Genomic DNA, 23,733 nt, shown 5'->3' with positions numbered 1-23,733 from the left:
TCTGGAACAAGCTGCCCGATACCCCGGCTTATTTCAGGAACGGCTGGATGTGATCCAGGAGTCAATAAGCTTCTCAACAGCAAATGGATAAGACAGGCCAAATGGCTCCTTCCGTTCGGAATGGTTCTTGGGATTTTCTCCTTTCACAAAAGGACTGTAATTTATGTAATTATCGTTTTATTTTTGTAAATCTCATGTCAGTCTTGGATGAAAAAACCTCTGTCCCGACAGCAGTTGTTGTTGCTGCGCGTGGAGTCCCAGGTTGGGCCTGCCAGCCTCATTATCGCAACTACCCGGCCAGATAATTAACTCGATCGATGACGAGATAGCTTCCTGCCCTGCCTCTGCGCAGCCCCTCTCCAGAGCCTCATTACACAGAAGTCCTCAGTCAGCCCTTTACCCTCGTTAGAGAGCTCCCAATAATTAATTATCTGGCTAATCAGCAGCTTGTGTAACCTGGCTGTGTCCTCAATGGTCCAGGAACTCTGCCTGAACTGAAGTGAACTCCAGAACTGCCCTCTCACTGCTGCAGTTTCCCAGCTCAGCTCTTAATTAATTCATTAATTACCACTTCTGTGCCCTCCTTTCAGCCGAGAGCAGGAACTGCTGTCTGCACTCAGGTCTGACTTTCGGAAATAGGAAAGGGAAATAGTTCATCCAGAGTTCAGCCAGCAGAGCTCTGCCGGATGGAAACTTCACAGGAGCGCCGGGGTCAGGCCTGAGGCGACCTGCAGCCCTGCGGGAAGAGGAGACGAGGAATAATCACTGTTCGCGAGTATTTACAGTCTTATTAAAATTAAATTAAATATGGTCTTTGTAGTTGTTGCTACTGAGTGTAGTAATAGTTACGGAGGTTTTCCATATCTTCGTGTCATTCTGTTTCAGTATTAAACGATGCATTAGTTACACATCCCGTTACTCGTGTTTCGCTGCAGAACTTTTTTTGATCACGGCCGGTCAGCGTGTGAGGGGCGGGGTCAGTGGAGCGTCCGTCCAATCACTAGTGCTACATGGCCTGTCAGTCACTGCGAGCGATGGGCCTGATAGCCAATGGTGAGCCTCAGAAGGACGGGGGGGAGGGGCGGGCCCTCGAGTCCACGGTTGCGCCAGTCCAGAGCGGTATCGAGTTTCTTTTAAAGGCTCAGACGCCTCCTTGTGGAGTGCAAAAATAAAAGCGATGGCAGCGGTTGTTCTCCCACTCAGCCCAGAGTCCGATTGTCCCAAGACACCAGTAAAAACCAGCAAAGTGCGACCCGCTCGCGGGCAGCGGGATAGCCGTGAGGCGGTTTCCTGCCCCCCCGCGCACAGAGCTTCCTGCGCCCTCGAGGCTCTCAGACACGCCTCCTGCCCGAACTTCACAACAACCGGACCCGCGAGCCCCGGTACCGGTCCTGATCGCCCAGCGAGGAGCCGAGCCCCGGCACCGGTCCTGAACGCCTAACGGGGAACCGAGCCCCGGCACCGGTCCTGAACGCAGAGGGGAAAGTAAAGGGGTTCGGCTGGACGCTGCTTAGCTGAGCAGTATAAGTTCAGATTATCGACAGCGCGACGGGGTGAAGAGTTTACGGACTGGTAACGCCCGTGTCTGTGTCCGACTGTCCTGCTTCGTGCGTGCTGATGTGAGGGTGAAGGTCCTGCGGCTGTACGCGCTGTATCTGTTGTGGTTGTAACTTGTTTCTAGTTCTTCGGATTTTGCAGTTCAATTGAAAGGTTGTGGGTTCATGGGGCTCACGATCCTTTTGCTCCAGCTGTCCCAGCGCAGGATAGAGCACAGGGCAGGTTAGAGCACAGCGCAGGTTAGAGCACAGCGCAGGATAGAGCACAGGGCCAGCTGTCCCAGCGCAGGTGAGAGCACAGCGCAGGTTAGAGCACAGCGCCAGCTGTCCCAGCGCAGGATAGAGCACAGGGCCAGCTGTCCCAGCGCAGGTGAGAGCACAGCGCAGGTTAGAGCACAGCGCCAGCTGTCCCAGCGCAGGATAGAGCACAGCGCAGGTTAGAGCACAGCGCCAGCTGTCCCAGCGCAGGTTAGAGCACAGCGCAGGTGAGAGAACAGCGCCAGCTGTCCCAGCGCAGGTTAGAGCACAGCGCAGGATAGAGCACAGCGCAGGTTAGAGCACAGCGCCAGCTGTCCCAGCGCAGGTTAGAGCACAGCGCCAGCTGTCCCAGCGCAGGTTAGAGCACAGCGCCAGCTGTCCCAGCGCAGGATAGAGCACAGCGCCAGCTGTCCCAGCGCAGGTTAGAGCACAGCGCCAGCTGTCCCAGCGCAGGATAGAGCACAGCGCCAGCTGTCCCAGCGCAGGTTAGAGCACAGCGCAGGTGAGAGAACAGCGCCAGCTGTCCCAGCGCAGGATAGAGCACAGCGCAGGTTAGAGCACAGCGCCAGCTGTCCCAGCGCAGGATAGAGCACAGCGCCAGCTGTCCCAGCGCAGGTTAGAGCACAGCGCAGGTTAGAGCACAGCGCCAGCTGTCCCAGCGCAGGATAGAGCACAGCGCAGGTTAGAGCACAGCGCCAGCTGTCCCAGCGCAGGATAGAGCACAGCGCAGGTGAGAGAACAGCGCCAGCTGTCCCAGCGCAGGATAGAGCACAGCGCAGGTTAGAGCACAGCGCCAGCTGTCCCAGCGCAGGATAGAGCACAGCGCCAGCTGTCCCAGCGCAGGTTAGAGCACAGCGCAGGATAGAGCACAGCGCCAGCTGTCCCAGCGCAGGTTAGAGCACAGCGCCAGCTGTCCCAGCGCAGGTTAGAGCACAGCGCCAGCTGTCCCAGCGCAGGATAGAGCACAGCGCCAGCTGTCCCAGCGCAGGTTAGAGCACAGCGCCAGCTGTCCCAGCGCAGGATAGAGCACAGCGCAGGTTAGAGCACAGCGCCAGCTGTCCCAGCGCAGGATAGAGCACAGCGCAGGTTAGAGCACAGCGCCAGCTGTCCCAGCGCAGGATAGAGCACAGCGCCAGCTGTCCCAGCGCAGGATAGAGCACAGCGCAGGATAGAGCACAGCGCAGGTTAGAGCACAGCGCCAGCTGTCCCAGCGCAGGTTAGAGCACAGCGCAGGTTAGAGCACAGCGCCAGCTGTCCCAGCGCAGGTTAGAGCACAGCGCCAGCTGTCCCAGCGCAGGATAGAGCACAGCGCCAGCTGTCCCAGCGCAGGTTAGAGCACAGCGCCAGCTGTCCCAGCGCAGGATAGAGCACAGCGCCAGCTGTCCCAGCGCAGGTTAGAGCACAGCGCAGGTGAGAGAACAGCGCCAGCTGTCCCAGCGCAGGATAGAGCACAGCGCAGGTTAGAGCACAGCGCCAGCTGTCCCAGCGCAGGATAGAGCACAGCGCCAGCTGTCCCAGCGCAGGTTAGAGCACAGCGCAGGTTAGAGCACAGCGCCAGCTGTCCCAGCGCAGGATAGAGCACAGCGCAGGTTAGAGCACAGCGCCAGCTGTCCCAGCGCAGGATAGAGCACAGCGCAGGTGAGAGAACAGCGCCAGCTGTCCCAGCGCAGGATAGAGCACAGCGCAGGTTAGAGCACAGCGCCAGCTGTCCCAGCGCAGGATAGAGCACAGCGCCAGCTGTCCCAGCGCAGGTTAGAGCACAGCGCAGGATAGAGCACAGCGCCAGCTGTCCCAGCGCAGGTTAGAGCACAGCGCCAGCTGTCCCAGCGCAGGTTAGAGCACAGCGCCAGCTGTCCCAGCGCAGGTTAGAGCACAGCGCCAGCTGTCCCAGCGCAGGATAGAGCACAGCGCCAGCTGTCCCAGCGCAGGTTAGAGCACAGCGCCAGCTGTCCCAGCGCAGGATAGAGCACAGCGCAGGTTAGAGCACAGCGCCAGCTGTCCCAGCGCAGGATAGAGCACAGCGCAGGTGAGAGAACAGCGCCAGCTGTCCCAGCGCAGGTTAGAGCACAGCGCAGGATAGAGCACAGCGCCAGCTGTCCCAGCGCAGGTTAGAGCACAGCGCCAGCTGTCCCAGCGCAGGATAGAGCACAGCGCCAGCTGTCCCAGCGCAGGTTAGAGCACAGCGCCAGCTGTCCCAGCGCAGGATAGAGCACAGCGCAGGTTAGAGCACAGCGCCAGCTGTCCCAGCGCAGGATAGAGCACAGCGCAGGTGAGAGAACAGCGCCAGCTGTCCCAGCGCAGGATAGAGCACAGCGCAGGATAGAGCACAGCGCCAGCTGTCCCAGCGCAGGTTAGAGCACAGCGCAGGATAGAGCACAGCGCCAGCTGTCCCAGCGCAGGTTAGAGCACAGCGCCAGCTGTCCCAGCGCAGGATAGAGCACAGCGCCAGCTGTCCCAGCGCAGGTTAGAGCACAGCGCCAGCTGTCCCAGCGCAGGATAGAGCACAGCGCCAGCTGTCCCAGCGCAGGTTAGAGCACAGCGCCAGCTGTCCCAGCGCAGGATAGAGCACAGCGCCAGCTGTCCCAGCGCAGGATAGAGCACAGCGCAGGTTAGAGCACAGCGCCAGCTGTCCCAGCGCAGGATAGAGCACAGCGCAGGTTAGAGCACAGCGCAGGATAGAGCACAGCGCAGGTGAGAGCACAGCGCAGGTTAGAGCACAGCGCAGGTTAGAGCACAGGGCAGGTTAGAGCACAGCGCAGGTTAGAGCACAGCGCCAGCTGTCCCAGCGCAGGTTAGAGCACAGCGCCAGCTGTCCCAGCGCAGGATAGAGCACAGCGCAGGTTAGAGCACAGCGCAGGATAGAGCACAGCGCAGGTGAGAGCACAGCGCAGGTTAGAGCACAGCGCAGGTTAGAGCACAGGGCAGGTTAGAGCACAGCGCAGGTTAGAGCACAGCGCCAGCTGTCCCAGCGCAGGTTAGAGCACAGCGCCAGCTGTCCCAGCGCAGGATAGAGCACAGCGCAGGTTAGAGCACAGCGCAGGATAGAGCACAGCGCAGGTTAGAGCACAGCGCAGGATAGAGCACAGCGCCAGCTGTCCCAGCGCAGGTGAGAGAACAGCGCCAGCTGTCCCAGCGCAGGATAGAGCACAGCGCAGGTTAGAGCACAGCGCAGGATAGAGCACAGCGCAGGTTAGAGCACAGCGCAGGATAGAGCACAGCGCCAGCTGTCCCAGCGCAGGTTAGAGCACAGCGCAGGTTAGAGCACAGCGCCAGCTGTCCCAGCGCAGGTTAGAGCACAGCGCAGGTTAGAGCACAGGGCAGGTTAGAGCACAGCGCCAGCTGTCCCAGCGCAGGATAGAGCACAGCGCAGGTTAGAGCACAGGGCAGGATAGAGCACAGCGCAGGATAGAGCACAGCGCAGGTTAGAGCACAGCGCCAGCTGTCCCAGCGCAGGATAGAGCACAGCGCAGGTTAGAGCACAGCGCAGGTTAGAGCACAGCGCCAGCTGTCCCAGCGCAGGTTAGAGCACAGCGCCAGCTGTCCCAGCGCAGGTTAGAGCACAGCGCAGGTTAGAGCACAGGGCAGGATAGAGCACAGCGCCAGCTGTCCCAGCGCAGGTTAGAGCACAGCGCCAGCTGTCCCAGCGCAGGTTAGAGCACAGCGCAGGATAGAGCACAGGGCAGGATAGAGCACAGCGCAGGATAGAGCACAGCGCAGGTTAGAGCACAGCGCCAGCTGTCCCAGCGCAGGTTAGAGCACAGCGCCAGCTGTCCCAGCGCAGGTTAGAGCACAGCGCAGGTGAGAGAACAGCGCCAGCTGTCCCAGCGCAGGATAGAGCACAGCGCAGGTTAGAGCACAGCGCAGGTTAGAGCACAGCGCCAGCTGTCCCAGCGCAGGTTAGAGCACAGCGCCAGCTGTCCCAGCGCAGGTTAGAGCACAGCGCAGGTTAGAGCACAGGGCAGGATAGAGCACAGCGCCAGCTGTCCCAGCGCAGGTTAGAGCACAGCGCCAGCTGTCCCAGCGCAGGATAGAGCACAGCGCAGGTGAGAGAACAGCGCCAGCTGTCCCAGCGCAGGTTAGAGCACAGCGCCAGCTGTCCCAGCGCAGGTGAGAGCACAGCGCCAGCTGTCCCAGCGCAGGATAGAGCACAGCGCAGGTGAGAGAACAGCGCCAGCTGTCCCAGCGCAGGTTAGAGCACAGCGCCAGCTGTCCCAGCGCAGGTGAGAGCACAGCGCAGGTGAGAGAACAGCGCCAGCTGTCCCAGCGCAGGTTAGAGCACAGCGCAGGATAGAGCACAGCGCCAGCTGTCCCAGCGCAGGATAGAGCACAGCGCAGGTTAGAGCACAGCGCCAGCTGTCCCAGCGCAGGATAGAGCACAGGGCAGGTTAGAGCACAGCGCCAGCTGTCCCAGCGCAGGATAGAGCACAGCGCAGGATAGAGCACAGCGCCAGCTGTCCCAGCGCAGGTTAGAGCACAGGGCAGGTTAGAGCACAGCGCCAGCTGTCCCAGCGCAGGTTAGAGCACAGCGCAGGTTAGAGCACAGCGCCAGCTGTCCCAGCGCAGGATAGAGCACAGCGCAGGTTAGAGCACAGCGCCAGCTGTCCCAGCGCAGGATAGAGCACAGCGCCAGCTGTCCCAGCGCAGGATAGAGCACAGGGCAGGTTAGAGCACAGCGCCAGCTGTCCCAGCGCAGGTTAGAGCACAGCGCAGGTTAGAGCACAGCGCCAGCTGTCCCAGCGCAGGATAGAGCACAGCGCAGGTTAGAGCACAGCGCCAGCTGTCCCAGCGCAGGATAGAGCACAGCGCCAGCTGTCCCAGCGCAGGATAGAGCACAGCGCAGGTGAGAGAACAGCGCCAGCTGTCCCAGCGCAGGTTAGAGCACAGCGCCAGCTGTCCCAGCGCAGGATAGAGCACAGCGCAGGTTAGAGCACAGCACCAGCTGTCCCAGCGCAGGATAGAGCACAGCGCAGGTTAGAGCACAGCGCCAGCTGTCCCAGCGCAGGTTAGAGCACAGCGCCAGCTGTCCCAGCGCAGGATAGAGCACAGCGCAGGTTAGAGCACAGCGCCAGCTGTCCCAGCGCAGGATAGAGCACAGCGCAGGATAGAGCACAGCGCAGGTTAGAGCACAGCGCCAGCTGTCCCAGCGCAGGATAGAGCACAGCGCAGGTTAGAGCACAGCGCCAGCTGTCCCAGCGCAGGATAGAGCACAGCGCAGGATAGAGCACAGCGCAGGTTAGAGCACAGCGCCAGCTGTCCCAGCGCAGGTTAGAGCACAGCGCAGGTTAGAGCACAGGGCAGGTTAGAGCACAGCGCCAGCTGTCCCAGCGCAGGTTAGAGCACAGCGCCAGCTGTCCCAGCGCAGGTTAGAGCACAGCGCAGGATAGAGCACAGCGCCAGCTGTCCCAGCGCAGGTTAGAGCACAGCGCCAGCTGTCCCAGCGCAGGATAGAGCACAGCGCCAGCTGTCCCAGCGCAGGTTAGAGCACAGCGCCAGCTGTCCCAGCGCAGGATAGAGCACAGCGCAGGTGAGAGCACAGCGCAGGATAGAGCACAGCGCAGGTTAGAGCACAGCGCCAGCTGTCCCAGCGCAGGTTAGAGCACAGCGCAGGTTAGAGCACAGCGCAGGATAGAGCACAGCGCAGGTTAGAGCACAGCGCCAGCTGTCCCAGCGCAGGTTAGAGCACAGCGCAGGTTAGAGCACAGCGCCAGCTGTCCCAGCGCAGGTTAGAGCACAGCGCCAGCTGTCCCAGCGCAGGTTAGAGCACAGCGCAGGTTAGAGCACAGCGCCAGCTGTCCCAGCGCAGGATAGAGCACAGCGCCAACTGTCCCAGCGCAGGTTAGAGCACAGCGCCAGCTGTCCCAGCGCAGGATAGAGCACAGCGCAGGTTAGAGCACAGCGCCAGCTGTCCCAGCGCAGGTTAGAGCACAGCGCCAGCTGTCCCAGCGCAGGATAGAGCACAGCGCAGGTTAGAGCACAGCGCCAGCTGTCCCAGCGCAGGATAGAGCACAGCGCCAACTGTCCCAGCGCAGGTTAGAGCACAGCGCCAGCTGTCCCAGCGCAGGATAGAGCACAGCGCAGGTTAGAGCACAGCGCCAGCTGTCCCAGCGCAGGTTAGAGCACAGCGCAGGTTAGAGCACAGCGCCAGCTGTCCCAGCGCAGGATAGAGCACAGCGCCAGCTGTCCCAGCGCAGGATAGAGCACAGCGCCAACTGTCCCAGCGCAGGTTAGAGCACAGCGCCAGCTGTCCCAGCGCAGGATAGAGCACAGCGCAGGTGAGAGAACAGCGCCAGCTGTCCCAGCGCAGGTTAGAGCACAGCGCCAGCTGTCCCAGCGCAGGATAGAGCACAGCGCCAGCTGTCCCAGCGCAGGTTAGAGCACAGCGCCAGCTGTCCCAGCGCAGGTTAGAGCACAGCGCCAGCTGTCCCAGCGCAGGATAGAGCACAGCGCAGGTTAGAGCACAGCGCCAGCTGTCCCAGCGCAGGATAGAGCACAGCGCAGGTGAGAGAACAGCGCCAGCTGTCCCAGCGCAGGATAGAGCACAGGGCAGGTTAGAGCACAGCGCCAGCTGTCCCAGCGCAGGTTAGAGCACAGCGCCAGCTGTCCCAGCGCAGGATAGAGCACAGCGCCAGCTGTCCCAGCGCAGGATAGAGCACAGCGCAGGTTAGAGCACAGCGCCAGCTGTCCCAGCGCAGGTGAGAGCACAGCGCCAGCTGTCCCAGCGCAGGATAGAGCACAGCGCAGGTGAGAGAACAGCGCCAGCTGTCCCAGCGCAGGATAGAGCACAGCGCAGGTTAGAGCACAGCGCCAGCTGTCCCAGCGCAGGATAGAGCACAGCGCAGGTGAGAGAACAGCGCCAGCTGTCCCAGCGCAGGTTAGAGCACAGCGCAGGTTAGAGCACAGCGCCAGCTGTCCCAGCGCAGGATAGAGCACAGCGCAGGTTAGAGCACAGCGCCAGCTGTCCCAGCGCAGGATAGAGCACAGCGCAGGTGAGAGAACAGCGCCAGCTGTCCCAGCGCAGGATAGAGCACAGCGCAGGTTAGAGCACAGCGCCAGCTGTCCCAGCGCAGGATAGAGCACAGCGCAGGTTAGAGCACAGCGCCAGCTGTCCCAGCGCAGGTTAGAGCACAGCGCCAGCTGTCCCAGCGCAGGTTAGAGCACAGCGCCAGCTGTCCCAGCGCAGGATAGAGCACAGCGCAGGTGAGAGAACAGCGCCAGCTGTCCCAGCGCAGGTTAGAGCACAGCGCCAGCTGTCCCAGCGCAGGTTAGAGCACAGCGCCAGCTGTCCCAGCGCAGGATAGAGCACAGGGCAGGTTAGAGCACAGCGCCAGCTGTCCCAGCGCAGGATAGAGCACAGCGCAGGTTAGAGCACAGCGCCAGCTGTCCCAGCGCAGGTTAGAGCACAGCGCCAGCTGTCCCAGCGCAGGATAGAGCACAGGGCAGGATAGAGCACAGCGCCAGCTGTCCCAGCGCAGGATAGAGCACAGCGCCAGCTGTCCCAGCGCAGGTTAGAGCACAGCGCAGGATAGAGCACAGCGCCAGCTGTCCCAGCACAGGTTAGAGCACAGCGCCAGCTGGTTCTGGGTCCTTTCCTGTGAATTAGCTGGTAATGCTCTTCTCTTCGCCAGGTGTGGACTCGCGTGTGGTCAGCTGTAGAGAGCGGGCATGCGGGGGTCAGTGTTGCGCGGAGCTGACTAGCACCCCAGAGCACCATGGGAGCGCTGTGCGGGCGGCGCCCGAAGGGGGCGCTGCAGCTGGCCCTGTGCCTGCTGGCATTGGGGGCCGTGTGTGCGGGCGCCCTGCTGTACAGCCACCTGAGGCACACGACGCGCTCGCTGGAGGTGCAGACCGCCAGACACCGCCAGCAGCAGGAGGCCCTGTCTGCGCAGCTGCAGGGTGAGAGCAGGCAGCTCTGCTGTGAGTGTTCTTGTATGTTGCTGTCTGCGCAGCTGCAGGGTGAGAGCAGGCAGCTCTGCTGTGAGTGTTCTTGTATGTTGCTGTCTGCGCAGCTGCAGGGAGAGAGCAGGCAGCTCTGCTGTGAGTGTTCTTGTATGTTGCTGTCTGCACAGCTGCAGGGAGAGAGCAGGCAGCTCTGCTGTGAGTGTTCTTGTATGTTGCTGTCTGCACAGCTGCAGGGAGAGAGCAGGCAGCTCTGCTGTGAGTGTTCTTGTATGTTGCTGTCTGCGCAGCTGCAGGGAGAGAGCAGGCAGCTCTGCTGTGAGTGTTCTTGTATGTTGCTGTCTGCACAGCTGCAGGGAGAGAGCAGGCAGCTCTGCTGTGAGTGTTCTTGTATGTTGCTGTCTGCGCAGATGCAGGGTGAGAGCAGGCAGCTCTGCTGTGAGTGTTCTTGTCTTGTTCCCTGCTCAACACTTACAGGAAGTGATGTTCCCATCCATTCCTGCGTTTCCCAGCCTTCTGTCTGCAGACTCTGGGTCTGGCTGCTTGTAGAGCAGATCTGTCTTCTGCCTCAGGCGTACTTTCTTAGTGTGGATTGCGTGAAGAGTGTTGCCTGAGCTTGACCACTGAGCTGTGTCCCTCTGTGTCTCAGTGGTGTATGAACATCGCTCGCGCCTGGAGAGGTCACTGCAGAAGGAGAGAGTGGAGCACAAAAAAACTAAGGAAGGTGGGTTCTTTCTCCTCCCTGTCTGCCTGTCTTTCTCTCCTCCCTGTCTGTCTGTCTGCCTCTCCTCCCTGTCTGCCTGTCTGTCTCTCCTCCCTGTCTGTCTGCCTGTCTGCCTCTCCTCCCTGTCTGTCTGTCTGTCTGCCTCTCCTCCCTGTCTGCCTGTCTGCCTCTCCTCCCTGTCTGCCTGTCTGCCTCTCCTCCCTGTCTGTCTGCCTGTCTGCCTCTCCTCCCTGTCTGTCTGCCTGTCTGCCTCTCCTCCCTGTCTGCCTGTCTCTCACAGTCTCATCTCAGCACCTCCCTGCTGTGTCTGTGTGTTTCTCTCTTCAGCTCTGTTGGTCTTTTCTCTGTCTCCCTGCCTGCTTGCAGATTTCCTGGTCTACAAGCTGGAGGCCCAGGAATCCCTGAACAAGGAGAAGGTGAGTAAGAGCAGCAACACTGGATGTCCCAGTCAAAGCAAATGCTGGATTCTTAAGATTGAAGATATACAAAAATTATAAATAAAAAAAATGTGTTTTATTTAAGGGCGTGAGCTAAATGAGTGGATATAGACGTTTGACAAGCTATAACGAGATGTTTAATGAGAAGTTTAACGAGCTCTTCTTCTCTCTCGCTGTCCGAGCAGCAGGACGCCATGAACAGACACAGCGCCCTGAGCTCCCAGCTCAGCATCCTGAAGGTACTGCCCCCGTGCCCCCCCGTCTTCCCCCTGTGCCCCCCCCGTGTGCCCCGTGCCCCCGCGAGGAGTCGTGGGTGTAAAGGCAGCAGACGGACGGTGAGGAGAATCTCTGGCTGCGTGCTGGTGGCGCTGCGGTGTGTCTGAAGCTGCGTGCTGGTGGCGCTGCGGTGTGCCTGAAGCTGCGTGCTGGTGGCGCTGCGGTGTGCCTGAAGCTGCGTGCTGGTGGCGCTGCGGTGTGTCTGAAGCTGCGAGCTGGTGGCGCTGCGGTGTGCCTGAAGCTGCGTGCTGGTGGCGCTGCGGTGTGCCTGAAGCTGCGTGCTGGTGGCGCTGCGGTGTGTCTGAAGCTGCGTGCTGGTGGCGCTGCGGTGTGCCTGAAGCTGCGTGCTGGTGGCGCTGCGGTGTGTCTGAAGCTCCGTGCTGGTGGCGCTGCGGTGTGCCTGAAGCTGCGAGCTGGTGGCGCTGCGGTGTGCCTGAAGCTGCGTGCTGGTGGCGCTGCGGTGTGTCTGAAGCTGCGTGCTGGTGGCGCTGCGGTGTGTCTGAAGCTGCGAGCTGGAGGCGCTGCGGTGTGCCTGAAGCTGCGTGCTGGTGGCGCTGCGGTGTGCCTGAAGCTGCGTGCTGGTGGCGCTGCGGTGTGTCTGAAGCTGCGTGCTGGTGGCGCTGCGGTGTGCCTGAAGCTGCGTGCTGGTGGCGCTGCGGTGTGTCTGAAGCTGCGAGCTGGTGGCGCTGCGGTGTGCCTGAAGCTGCGTGCTGGTGGCACTGCGGTGTGCCTGAAGCTGCGTGCTGGTGGCGCTGCGGTGTGCCTGAAGCTGCGTGCTGGTGGCGCTGCGGTGTGTCTGAAGCTGCGAGCTGGTGGCGCTGCGGTGTGCCTGAAGCTGCGTGCTGGTGGCGCTGCGGTGTGTCTGAAGCTGCGTGCTGGTGGCGCTGCGGTGTGCCTGAAGCTGCGTGCTGGTGGCGCTGCGGTGTGTCTGAAGCTGCGAGCTGGTGGCGCTGCGGTGTGCCTGAAGCTGCGTGCTGGTGGCACTGCGGTGTGCCTGAAGCTGCGTGCTGGTGGCGCTGCGGTGTGCCTGAAGCTGCGTGCTGGTGGCGCTGCGGTGTGTCTGAAGCTGCGAGCTGGTGGCGCTGCGGTGTGCCTGAAGCTGCGTGCTGGTGGCGCTGCGGTGTGTCTGAAGCTGCGTGCTGGTGGCGCTGCGGTGTGCCTGAAGCTGCGTGCTTTTCAGACCCAGCTGGCTGAGGTGCGGCAGCAGTTCCGGACCCTGCAGGCGGAGCAGGGGCAGCAGCAGCTGGCGCAGCGCCGCGCACTGGAGGACTGCCGCCACCGGGAGGCGCAGCTGCGCACGGAGAACGAGGCGCACATCAGTTCCCTGCAGGGTCAGTGCTCTGCCCTCGCTGCCCCCCCGCCCTCCCTGCGCGCCGCGGGGGCAGCACGGGTCTGAGCTGTGTTTTGTCTACCCCTCTCTCGCAGCCACCGTGGTGAAGCTGAAGGAGGAGGGGAAGGTGCTGCGACGGGCTCGCCAGGAGATCAGTGAGCAGCTGCTGAGCGCTCAGGTAGGGCTGCAGAGCCAGGAGAGGCCCAGGGGCTGTGCGTGTGTGCTTGTCACCGTCTGTGTGACTGCACCACAGCGGGGTCCACACCACGGGCTGCCCCTTGACGTGCCTGTCTCCTTCCCTCAGACCCAGGTGGCCGAGTTTCAGCAGCTCATACAGGCACTGCAGAAGGTGCCTGGACTGAAGGACCCTGGCATCCCTCCCCAGCTCAGCTTCAGAGGGCAGCCCCAGCATCCTGGGGTGGAGCAGCCACTGCCCGTCACCCAGAAGGTACGGGGTCACTGCGTCTTGACCTCGGTGGATACACTGGCTATCATTAACAATATTGCAATAATGAATTCACAGAGGTCCTAACCAACACTCCATTATTTGAACATTTTGAACTCTTTTTATATTGAAAGAATTTAAATAAGTTAGCTCTGTCTTTCTCTAACAGATATTCGCCATAACACTGTCACGGTCACTGGCATTATGAATATCATTTCCCAAGACCACATGCCCTTCATGTCTTGTTAGTTCCTATTGGCTGCCATCTGTGTTCTCAGGTTTCCAGAGAGACGTTCCCTCCCAGCCACGCCCCTGGTGTGGGCGGGGCCAAGGGTTCGGCCGCACCTCCAGGCTCTGAAGGCAAGGCTGTGATTGGCCGGCGGGCTCCTGCTGGGGTGGAGCCAAGACGGGATCTGAACACAGATGTGAAAAAAGAAGGCGGAGTCAGCGAAATCCAGAACCGGAATATGGTACTGATCCGAAACTCGCCCGTCTCTTCCGCACTCTCTCTCTCTCCCCAGCATTTAGCTCAGACACAGACAGCGCTGGTCCTGGAGATTTTCACTCAAACCCTAAACAAGCTCAGTCAGTTCATTATTGGCTGGAATGCACCAATTTAATGGCTTCGGAAGACAGGGCTGCTCACCTGTTTCCTTCACTGTCTCTCCATCTCTCTCTCCCTGTTTGTACAGACCCTGCCTCTCGCTCAGTTCACACTGTCTCTCCATCTCTCTCTCCCTGTTTGTACAGACCCTGCCTCTGGCTCAGTTCACACTGTCTCTCCATCTCTCTCTCCCTGTTTGTACAGACCCTGCCTCTCGCTCAGTTCACACTGTCTCTCCATCTCTCTCTCCCTGTTTGTACAGACCCTGCCTCTCGCTCAGTTCACACTGTCTCTCCATCTCTCTCTCCCTGTTTGTACAGACCCTGCCTCTCGCTCAGTTCACACTGTCTCTCCATCTCTCTCTCCCTGTTTGTACAGACCCTGCCTCTGGCTCAGTTCACACTGTCTCTCCATCTCTCTCTCCCTGTTTGTACAGACCCTGCCTCTGGCTCAGTTCACACTGTCTCTCCATCTCTCTCTCCCTGTTTGTACAGACCCTGCCTCTCGCTCAGTTCACACTGTCTCTCCATCTCTCTCTCCCCAGTTCAGCTCTCCCCCTCTGACTGGTAACACTGACATCTCCTCCCTGCTGCCCCTCCTCTGTATTCCTGCCCCTCTTGCCTCGCAGCACATGAGATCATGAGATGGGCGTCCGTCCACAACTGATTTTCTCCGGCAGGTGGCGCCTGTGGCTGCCAGCCAGCTGGAACTGAGGCTCCGAAGAGCTCCGGCCAGCAGAGCCACAGGAAACCAGCGGGCCGAGCTGACTGGGCCCAAGTTGAAGAGGCAGGGTGTTGGGCAGCTGGAGAGGTAGAGTGGGGGTCCTGTGCTCCTGTCCGTCTGCGTCACGTGTATCTAGAGAGGGGGTGGAGAGGAAGAAGAGGACGATTGAGAGATGAGGAAGAGGAAGACTGCAGGAATGAAGTGTCGAAGTCCTACAAGCTGTAGGCTCACGCGAGAGGAGCACTTATCTGTGGTCTGATTTTGTGTTGGTCAGTAATGTGCTGCAGTAAGTCTGTCGGTCCTCTTAGAGGGTCATTCTGTTTCTCCGTTTGTGAGTGATGGTTTGACTGTCCCTGTGTCAATTAGTGACAGGCAGGGGGTCACTGTGTCGATCAGTGATGGGCAGGGGGTCACCGTGTCGATCAGTGACGGGCAGGGGGTCACCGTGTCCATCAGTGACGGGCAGGGGGTCACCGTGTCCATCAGTGCTTGTGTATCACCTGCAGCTGGAACAGCATCCACATGAATTCCAACCTGAGGCAGGACCAAGAGTCCATAAGGACCAATCACAACCCGAGGTTTGAACACCAACAGGAGGCTGCAGCCAATGAGCTAGAAGAGGCGGTGCCTGAAACGACCAATGAGAAGAAGGATGAGGGAGGTGGGAGAGAGGAGTTAGACCTGGAGATTGGTAAGTTTTTCTTCATTTGGCCCCTTTATTCAACTAGATACGTCAGTCAAAGACCAATTCTCTTTATATACGATGAGCCGCGGACCCATTTATGAAGCTGATGCAATCCGGGTTGAGTACCTTGATCAAAGGTACAACTGTAGCATCAAAGCCCAGATTTGAACCCACAGTGCAGTGCTGTCCAGTTTAGATCAGTGTATATTGCTACAATCCAGCAGTGCCCAGATCTTCATAACCCAGCACAATCGACTCCATTGTCATCAAGACCCCTTCCCTCTGACCACTCTAGCCATGCTTTCTGTCTCGACCCGCGAGTGTCGTTCCCCGTCACAGCGCCTCCTGCTGTCTGCCTGTGTCCCTGCAGATGCTGCTGTGGAGAAGGGGGGCCTGCCGCAGGGCCAGGGAGTCGTGGCTCAGGAGCCCATGGTGAGCAGCAGCACAAGAACATGGGTTAGAGGCGAGAGGAGGCCAGTGATTCACATCACTGACCCCCGGATCTCATCCATCTGTTTCCTGAGAGTAGCCAGGGTATCGGCTTCAGCATCACAGCTGGGCAGCTTGTTCCACACTCCCACCACTCTCTGTGTAAAGTAGTGCCTCCTGTCCTGATAGAAGGACCTCATCATGCTGTTTCATGAAAGAAGACAGGACATCATTTGGCTGGACAGCTTGTTCCAGACCTCCACAACCCCAGTCTGAGCTCTCATCCTTATCTGTACCCTGTGTTTCCTGCACTTACTGGGTCTTATTTCAAGTACGTGCATCTCCTTCAATGCTAGTGCCTGCAGTCTGAGAACTGATTTGAGACGAACTTAATGCCTTCTGAAAACCCACAGGTACTATACCCTGTGCTCTGTGTCCATCAGTCCTGTTGCTTGTTCCTGCAACTCTGACAAGTTAGTTAGTGTCTCCTCTAACTTCCTGCTGACTAACAGCTGACTAACCTGCTGTCAAGTGGTTCTCTAGTTTAGTTCTAATTATCATTTCCATAACTTTGCATGTAGCTTGTTGGTCTGTGTTGGTCACTTGGTTTGGTTTTGTTGTCCTTATTGTGGCTTTGAACTGTATTGGCACTTTTCCTGACAGTGGAACTACTACTCCTGGCCTGAGACTGCTCTGCTTGCAATATTCTTCACTCTCAGCCATTGCAATGTCATCTTTAACCTGCACTTACAGTTCATTACACTCCTTTTCTTTTACTGCCTCCTGTCCTTTCGGGTCCTGGGCTGTGGGCCTACAGATGTAGGACTGTGGGTTCATGGGACCGGGTCCTGATTCTAACTGTAGGCTGTCCTGGCAGATGCCTGATGATGACGGCGATGCAGCTGAGGACCCAAACGATAACGGCGAGGATGAGCTGGAGGAGGCGTGGCCTGCCCACCCCCTTCCTGGAGGGGAGGGGCCAGAGCAGAGAGCCCGCCCCCCTGGACAGGTACGCCGGCTGCGCTGTGTTGCTCCTGTCGTCCCTCTGACTGTCTGTCTGCTCCTCACAGTCTCTCTCTCTGCCCTCAGGCCCCTCCCAGCACTGCTGCAGGCCTGGGCGCCCATGTGCAGTCCACCAGAGGGTACCCCGAGAACGTATGTACCAGCCCGTCTCCCTCGCCTGCCGATCAGCGCTTCGCCCATCACCCTCCTGACCACGTCTCTGTCCGCAGGGGGGCGGTGGGGACCAGGAGGGCCTGCCTGAAGAGGAGGATGAGAATGAGGAAGAGTACTGATCCCTGGAGATGCCTCTGCTCTGAGCCCCCCGTCTCTCCGACCCCCCATCTCTCTGTCCCCCTCACTGCCTCTGCTCGTCCCTCGGCTCTGAAAGCTCCTCTTCCTCGCTCCCTGCGAGTGGGGGTCTCTCTGCTGCTGCGGGGCCCGTTCCTGCACCCTGCTGGACAGCGGCTGCTGACAGTCATGTGCAGGACGCTGGACAGGACGCTGGACAGGACGCTGGACAGAACGCTGGACAGGATGCGTGGGACAGGTGGGCCCTGGTGGACCTGAACGCTGAGCCGGGCCGCCCACACGGACTACCTGTGAACCCGGCCTCAGTGCTGATCCTGCCGGAGGAGAAACGGTTCCAGCCTGTTCGGATTCCGAGCCCCTCAGACCGGCCCACAGCGCTCACTGCTGCTCTCGCCTTCGCCTGTAGGGGGTGCTGTCTGTCGGGGCTGTGTGCTCTAGCTCAGGCGAGCTGTGCTCTCGGGTGTCAGCTGAGGACTGAAGAGACACGCAGTCCGCCACCCTGGGAGGAGCTCAGACCAGCGGGGGCTCAGAAGGGGAGCCCCACGGTGTCCGAGATCAGGAATGGGAATTTTGGGCGACGCGTTCATCCAGGTGTTGAGGAAGAGCAGGCAAGGGACTCGAACCCCTGTTCTCAAGTACCAAGAGGGGCGCTGGTGTGTGCACTCTGTCTTCTAGACTGTTGGATCGAGACCGAAACTGGTTTCAAAATAATGTGAACACGATGTAGCCATTATTATTATAGTTCTTATTACCACGTTCATGAATGTTTCCCTGGTTATCCATGGTAAGATGGCAGTTCTGCAGTTCTGTTAAGATTCTCCTGGCTGCTGCCTTGCGGTTTCTGTCCTGGTGCGATTGGAGTGGTGTGCTGGTTCTGCAGGAGGCGCTCCGCAGACCGACCCCAGAGAGGGTCAGGGGGCGGGTCGGGGGGGGGTCTGGGGTCTGGGCCATGAGGAGTTCTGGAAGGCTGTATCCTGAAGGATCCGTGCCTGTTCTCCACACTCCCAGCCAGCGTGCAGAGTCTGTGGAATCCTGGGCCTGAGCCCAGGGGGCCCGAGAGGAGCAGGCAAGCGCCTCGTACACCGTCGTGGTCTGAGCAGCTGTGTCCTTTCATTCAGGCCAAGTGTGACTCTCAGGCACTGCCTCCTCACCACGGCGCAGGGCCTGGCAGTGTGCAAGAGAGTGTGTGAGTGTGGCGCAGGGCCTGGCAGTGTGTAAGACAGGGTGTCAGTGTGTCGCAGGGTGTGTCAGTGTGGCGCAGGGCCTGGCAGTGTGCAAGAGAGTGTGTCAGTGTGGCGCAGGGCCTGGCAGTGTGCAAGAGAGTGTGTCAGTGTGGTGCAGGGCCTGGCAGTGTGCAAGAGAGTGTGTCAGTGTGGCGCAGGGCCTGGCAGTGTGCAAGAGAGTGTGTCAGTGTGGCACAGGGCCTGGCAGTGTGCAAGACAGGGTGTCAGTGTGTCGCAGGGTGTGTCAGTGTGGCGCAGGGCCTGGCAGTGTGCAAGAGAGTGTGTCAGTGTGGCGCAGGGCCTGGCAGTGTGCAAGAGAGTGTGTCAGTGTGGCGCAGGGCCTGGCAGTGTGTAAGACAGGGTGTCAGTGTGTCGCAGGGTGTGTCAGTGTGGTGCAGGGCCTGGCAGTATGTAAGACAGGGTGTCAGTGTGTAAGGGTGTGTGTCAGTGTGTCCCAGGGTGTGTCAGTGTGTAAGGGAGTGTGTCAGTGTGTAAGAGTGTGTCAGTGTGTCGTGGGGCATGTCAGTGTGTAAGAAAGCGTGTCTGTGTGTAAGAAAGCGTGTCAGAGTGTAAGAGAGTGTGTCTATGTGTCGCAGGGTGTGTCCAATGACAGGGAGAGACTCTTCTCTCCTGTGTAATATTTTGCTTAACTGAGATGCATATGTTTTAATAGAGCTCTACACACTATCTTTGTGTACAATTGGAATAAAGGCTTTGTAGAGGAAGGCTCCAGTGGGTGGGTCTGGGTGATATAGACGGGAGAGGCCACTGTACAGCTCTCCAGCAGGACGTCCACTTCTGTGAGTCTGGAGGTGGTCTTGGCTTGTGGGATCTAACCACTGGACGATTGCCTGTTCTCTCAGTGACGTGTGGTGTGTGTATAAATGAGTTGCCCAGGGTATGTCCTCCATGTCCACACTGTGTCATGATTCTGAACTGCAGTGGTTCTGAACCCACATCCTGTGGGGGACCCCGAGATTTTGTTTCAGCTCAGCCCACAATCTCCAGCACTAACTGGTGCCCTTTCTGCCCTCTGTCCTGTTTCTCAGCGCTTCTGGAGTTCTGACCCAAACACTTTCAGCGTGCATGTCTTTCAGCTCAGAGACCACAGCCTGGCCACAGACACTGGACACAGGCAGAGCTGGCTGTCCAGAGAGGACAGGCTCAGTGACCACAGCCTGGACACAGGCAGAGCTGGCTGTCCAGAGAGGACAGGTTAAGTGACCACAGCCTGGACACAGGCAGAGCTGGCTGTCCAGAGAGGACAGGCTGTGCTCCCACTGCCAGCGGGGAGAAAGAGACAGAGATGCCCCTCCTACTGCACTGTGAGAAACACTCTGGGATCAGACAAACAATCCTCTGTACAATAACTCAATAGAGCTGCAGTCCAGTATGTGACCTCCTGTCCAGGCCCGGGGAACACAGAGTGAGCGTCTCAGTAATAACTTCACGTCGCTGTTCTAGATGCAAAATGGCATCGCTGTGCCGACACTGAAATTCATCGTGCCAATAAAGCTTGCTGGATTTGTAAGGGAGAGAAAGAGGGAGACGAGACGGCGGCTGTGAGGAGGAGACGTGATTCATGTCATTGACTCCTCGGGGACTCGAAACAGCGAGACACGGACACGCTCGCGCTGTCACACTCCTCCCACGACCGCGCGCGGCGGCGGGCACGCTTCATCACCCAGAGCGACTCCAAAAATAACGCCGGGACGGGAGCGCACCTCTCCGAGACCGTAAGACAGCGCTTTACTGCCATCGCTGTTGTTGTTGTTGTGGTTCCTGCCGCCGGCAGCAGGCAGGGCGCGGTGATGACTGGTTGCCTGAAGGCGCTGCCTCTGCTCTTTCTGCAGGTGAGAGCCGGAGCCGGGACGCGCTCGGGAACCGCATGAGCCCCAGGCTGGAGCCCCCGTCTCCCCGCTGACGGCGCTGCGCTCGGACCGGCGCCATGCCGGGCGCGCTGCCGGCCGCGCTGCTGGCCTGGGTCTCGGTGCTCGGCCTGTGCCGGGGAAGCGGAGCGCCGGGGCCCCGCTGGAGGGACCCGGGCGCACCCCCCACCGCGCTCTCGGAACCGGGGGGCGACGCGGTGCTGTCGTCGTCGCCGGCATCATCGCTAGAAGAGGAAGGAGAGGCCTCTCGGGTGCGGGGCAGCCTCGGACCCGGCGCCGCCGGGGCAGCTCGCCCAGCCTGGCTCGCCTCCCCGGAGCCCCCGGAGCCGTGGCACGCAAACAGCAGCCACAGCGCCCCCCCGCGGGGCGAGGGCGGCGCGGCCCCGGTGTGTGCCTACCAGGTGAGCGGCCCGGGGCCGGGGGCGGCCGGGGGGGGCCGGCTGTGCTTCCGGCAGCCCGAGCGCAGGTTCCGGTGCAGGGAGCGGGAGTGCCGTGCCTACCGGTCCCAGGGGCCCGGGGGGCTGGTGGCCAACGTGCTGAGCAACGGCAGCGTGCTGGTGCAGTGGAGCGGCCCGGGGTCCGAGGGGCGCAGGCGGGGGGGCTTCCTGCTGAGCTGCTCCTGGAACGGCTCCTACACGCAGTTCCAGTGCGATCGCGTGCGGCTGGGCGCCAGCTGCCGTGACTACCTGCTGACCGAGGTGCACGAGGGCGTGCGCTACCACGTGTGCCTGCAGGCGCTGGGCCCCCCCGGCCCCGCCGGGCCCCCCGACTGCCTGGACTTCACCCTGCTGCCGTCTGGCATGCAGGACATCGTGATCGCCATGACGGCGGTGGGCGGGGCGATCTGCGTGATGCTGGTCATCATCTGCCTGCTGGTCGCCTACATCACCGAGAACCTCATGAACCCGGCCAGCACACACCCCTGCGCCCACACGCACCGCCACGCCCAGGCGCACTGACACCCTGACCCACCCTGACCCACTGACACCCTGACACACCCTGACGCACTGATCCACTGACACACCCTGACCCACCCTGACGCACCCTGACGCACTGATCCACTGACACCCTGACCCACCCTGACCCACCCCCGCGCCCACACGCACCGCCACGCCCAGGCGCACTGACACACCCTGACCCACCCTGACGCACTGACAGCCTGACGCACTGATCCACTGACACCCTGACCCACCCTGACGCACTGATCCACTGACACCCTGACCCACCCTGACGCACTGATCCACTGACACACCCTGACCCACCCTGACGCACTGATCCACTGACACACCCTGACCCACCCTGACGCACTGACAGCCTGACGCACTGATCCACTGACACACTGACACACCCTGATGCACTGACACACTGATCCACTGACACACTGACAGCCTGACCCACCCTGACGCACTGACACCCTGATACACTGACAGCCAGACGCACTGATGCACTGACACACTGACAGCCTGACACACTGATCCACTGACACACCTTGAACCAACCTGATCCACTGACACACTGACAGCCAGACGCACTGACCCACTGACACACTGACACCCCCGCGCACGCTCTGAGACACTGCCACTTGCTCGGCTCCTTCACCTTGGGGCAGCGGGGTTGGGCTTGTTGGAACGGCTCTGGGAGACACCGGGAGATGGCGGGAGACACTGGGAGACACCGGGCCGCAGCAGGAGACACTGGGAGACGGCGGGAGACAGCAGGAGACGGCGGGGGACACTGGGAGACAGTGGGAGTCCTGGAGGAATGCAGGAGGACAGAACAGATTTATTCCCCTGGGAACTTACTGCCAGTGGCGGAGAAAGCAAACCTGCACCTGAGGACCCAGAGCAGGTGCACACAGCCGGGGGGGGGCAGAGCTGGGAGGGCGGTATGCGGACTGTCGCCTCTCTGCTCCACAGCCCGTGGTCCTGCTGGACTTCCAGTCACAGCCAAACTGATATCCTGATTAACTAGACATTTTTCTAGTTAACTGAGCGGGAGTCTTCAAGAGGCCTTATTTCCAGAATTGCAAACAGTTCAGAGCAGTCTAACTGAGTCTGTGCCCCCTGGTGCCGGGCTGTCCTAGGACCCCTGTCCTGTGCACATCTCTGATACAAGCAGCTCTCAATCCATTGACTGAAAAGGGACAGTGACCTTCTTAGTGTGCCTGAGTGTGCCTGAGTGTGCCTGAGTGTGTCTCAGTGAGTCTCAGTGAGTCTCAGTGAGTCTCAGTGAGTCTCAGTGTGTCTCAGTGTGTCAGAAGGTTTGTGCGTCTCACAGAAACTGGCAGCGAATATTGAGAGAGTCATTGTTAATGTGGGTAGGTAGCATTTCACAGTGTAGTTAAACACCTATGGACATAAGTAGATAGTTAAAAGTACTGTATTTAGACAGATAAGTAGATATAGAATCAGTAGATTCAGTTATAAATCTAAGACATAAACTGATAAGTGAACAGCCAGACAGTTAGAATTGCTGTACAGAATCAGCTCGAAGTCATCAGGGTCTGGTTTGTCAAAGCTGCCAAGCAGAATCAGAATTAGCTGGGCTGGGTAACAGTGAAGCCGTGACCCAGTGTTGCCCAGTGTGGAGAGCTGGTCCAGTGAGGAGAGCTAGTCCAGTGTGGTCCATTGAGGAGAGCTGGCCCAGTGTGGAGAGCTGGTCCAGTGTGGTCCATTGAGGAGAGCTGGCCCAGTGAGGAGAGCTAGTCCAGTGTGGTCCAGTGTGGAGAGCTGGTCCAGTGTGGTCCAGTGAGGAGAGCTGGTCCAGTGAGGAGAGCTGGTCCAGTGTAGTCCAGTGAGGAGAGCTGGCCCAGTGTGGAGAGCTGGTCCAGTGTGGTCCAGTGAGGAGAGCTGGCCCAGTGAGGAGAGCTGGTCCAGTGTGGTCCATTGAGGAGAGCTGGCCCAGTGAGGAGAGCTGGTCCAGTGTGGTCCATTGAGGAGAGCTAGTCCAGTGTGGTCCAGTGAGGAGAGCTGGCCCAGTGTGGTCCAGTGAGGAGAGCTGGTCCAGTGTGGTCCATTGAGGAGAGCTGGTCCAGTGAGGAGAGCTGGTCCAGTGTAGTCCAGTGAGGAGAGCTGGTCCAGTGTGGTCCAGAGAGCCCTTTAACAGACCAGACCCCCATGCCCCACCCCCTCTGTGCTTCTTGTGTTGACCCCTGTCCAGAGCCTGGCTCCTGTAGTCTGGGTCATGAGCTGTGTTACTGCTACAGAGACAGACTTCTATAGCACAATCCCCATATTAGGGCTTTGCGAATCAGTTTTACATGGGGGCTTGAAGTTTGAAAATATCACTGCTATAGGCTCTATTGCCTTTGTGGGGCCTGGCTCCTGTAGCTCTGCTGCAGCCACAGAGACTGGCTCTGTGGACGGGCTGGCTCCTGTTGTAGTAGGAATTGTAGGTCTGTGATTTTGAGAGTGCTGTGTGCGTATTAGTGAGGCAGTGTTTGTGTTTGTGTGTCCGTGTGAAGTAAGGAGCACGTGAGCTGCAGGACTGCTGTGTCTCCTCTCTTCCCAGCTCAGCCCATAAGGGCAGACTGAACTTGTGATTAACCCTGCCAGCACCTCTGTATATACCTGTAGAGACAGATATAGAGCTATATATTGTATATGGTATATTGTATAGTGTAGATCAGGCCGTGACACAAGCGGCTGTTATATTTCTGTACCTGAATCTCCACCTTCACAGTCAATAAAGTGGGACCCTGCTGCTGGAGAGACTCTGGTGCTGTTTCCTCTGTTGCCCACTGAACGGACATCGGCTTCTTTCACCGGCGGCCCTTTTAAAAAGTGATTCACAATCAGCGCTCAGTTCCCTTTCAACGCCTCGTTCGTGTGGAATCGCGAGTAAACTCCGCTCTGTACACGAGGGGTGCGGGGGTGTGGAACAAGCCAGCCAGGGGTGGTGTTTAAGCTGAGCCCGGCTCCTTCCAGGAAACAGGGAGGATTCTGGGA

General features: G+C 59.6%; 2 protein-coding genes across 3 annotated transcripts; both read left to right on the top strand.

Moving 5' to 3' along the window:
• The first annotated feature begins 1,384 nt into the window (after positions 1 to 1,384).
• Positions 1,385 to 18,623, top strand: LOC148817723 (uncharacterized). 2 transcript variants are annotated; one of them, XM_088938276.1, is made up of 15 exons: positions 1,385 to 1,572; positions 9,440 to 9,707; positions 10,360 to 10,434; positions 10,801 to 10,850; positions 11,057 to 11,110; positions 12,328 to 12,478; positions 12,573 to 12,655; positions 12,782 to 12,925; positions 13,201 to 13,392; positions 14,206 to 14,336; positions 14,756 to 14,940; positions 15,305 to 15,366; positions 16,241 to 16,372; positions 16,453 to 16,518; positions 16,596 to 18,623. In XM_088938276.1, the coding sequence occupies exons 2-15, from the start codon at positions 9,524 to 9,526 to the stop codon at positions 16,656 to 16,658; spliced, it is 1,572 nt and encodes a 523-aa protein (XP_088794402.1). In that variant the 5' UTR covers positions 1,385 to 1,572; positions 9,440 to 9,523; the 3' UTR covers positions 16,659 to 18,623. The 2 variants fall into 2 exon arrangements, with proteins under 2 accessions (XP_088794402.1, XP_088794403.1); XM_088938277.1 differs by lacking the exons at positions 1,385 to 1,572; positions 10,801 to 10,850 and having other exon boundaries at positions 9,578 to 9,707.
• Positions 18,624 to 19,426: 803 nt separating this feature from the next.
• Positions 19,427 to 23,494, top strand: fndc10 (fibronectin type III domain containing 10). Its single transcript, XM_088938086.1, has 2 exons — positions 19,427 to 19,633; positions 19,751 to 23,494. The coding sequence occupies exon 2, from the start codon at positions 19,846 to 19,848 to the stop codon at positions 20,743 to 20,745; it is 900 nt and encodes a 299-aa protein (XP_088794212.1). The 5' UTR covers positions 19,427 to 19,633; positions 19,751 to 19,845; the 3' UTR covers positions 20,746 to 23,494.
• Positions 23,495 to 23,733: the final 239 nt, after the last annotated feature.

This window comes from Atractosteus spatula, chromosome 20, assembly GCF_055471065.1.
Source record: "Atractosteus spatula isolate fAtrSpa1 chromosome 20, fAtrSpa1.hap1, whole genome shotgun sequence".
Lineage (NCBI taxonomy): Eukaryota > Metazoa > Chordata > Actinopteri > Semionotiformes > Lepisosteidae > Atractosteus > Atractosteus spatula.
The sequence above is the reverse complement of the archived record's forward strand: the minus strand, read 5'-3'. Positions and strand labels throughout refer to the sequence as shown.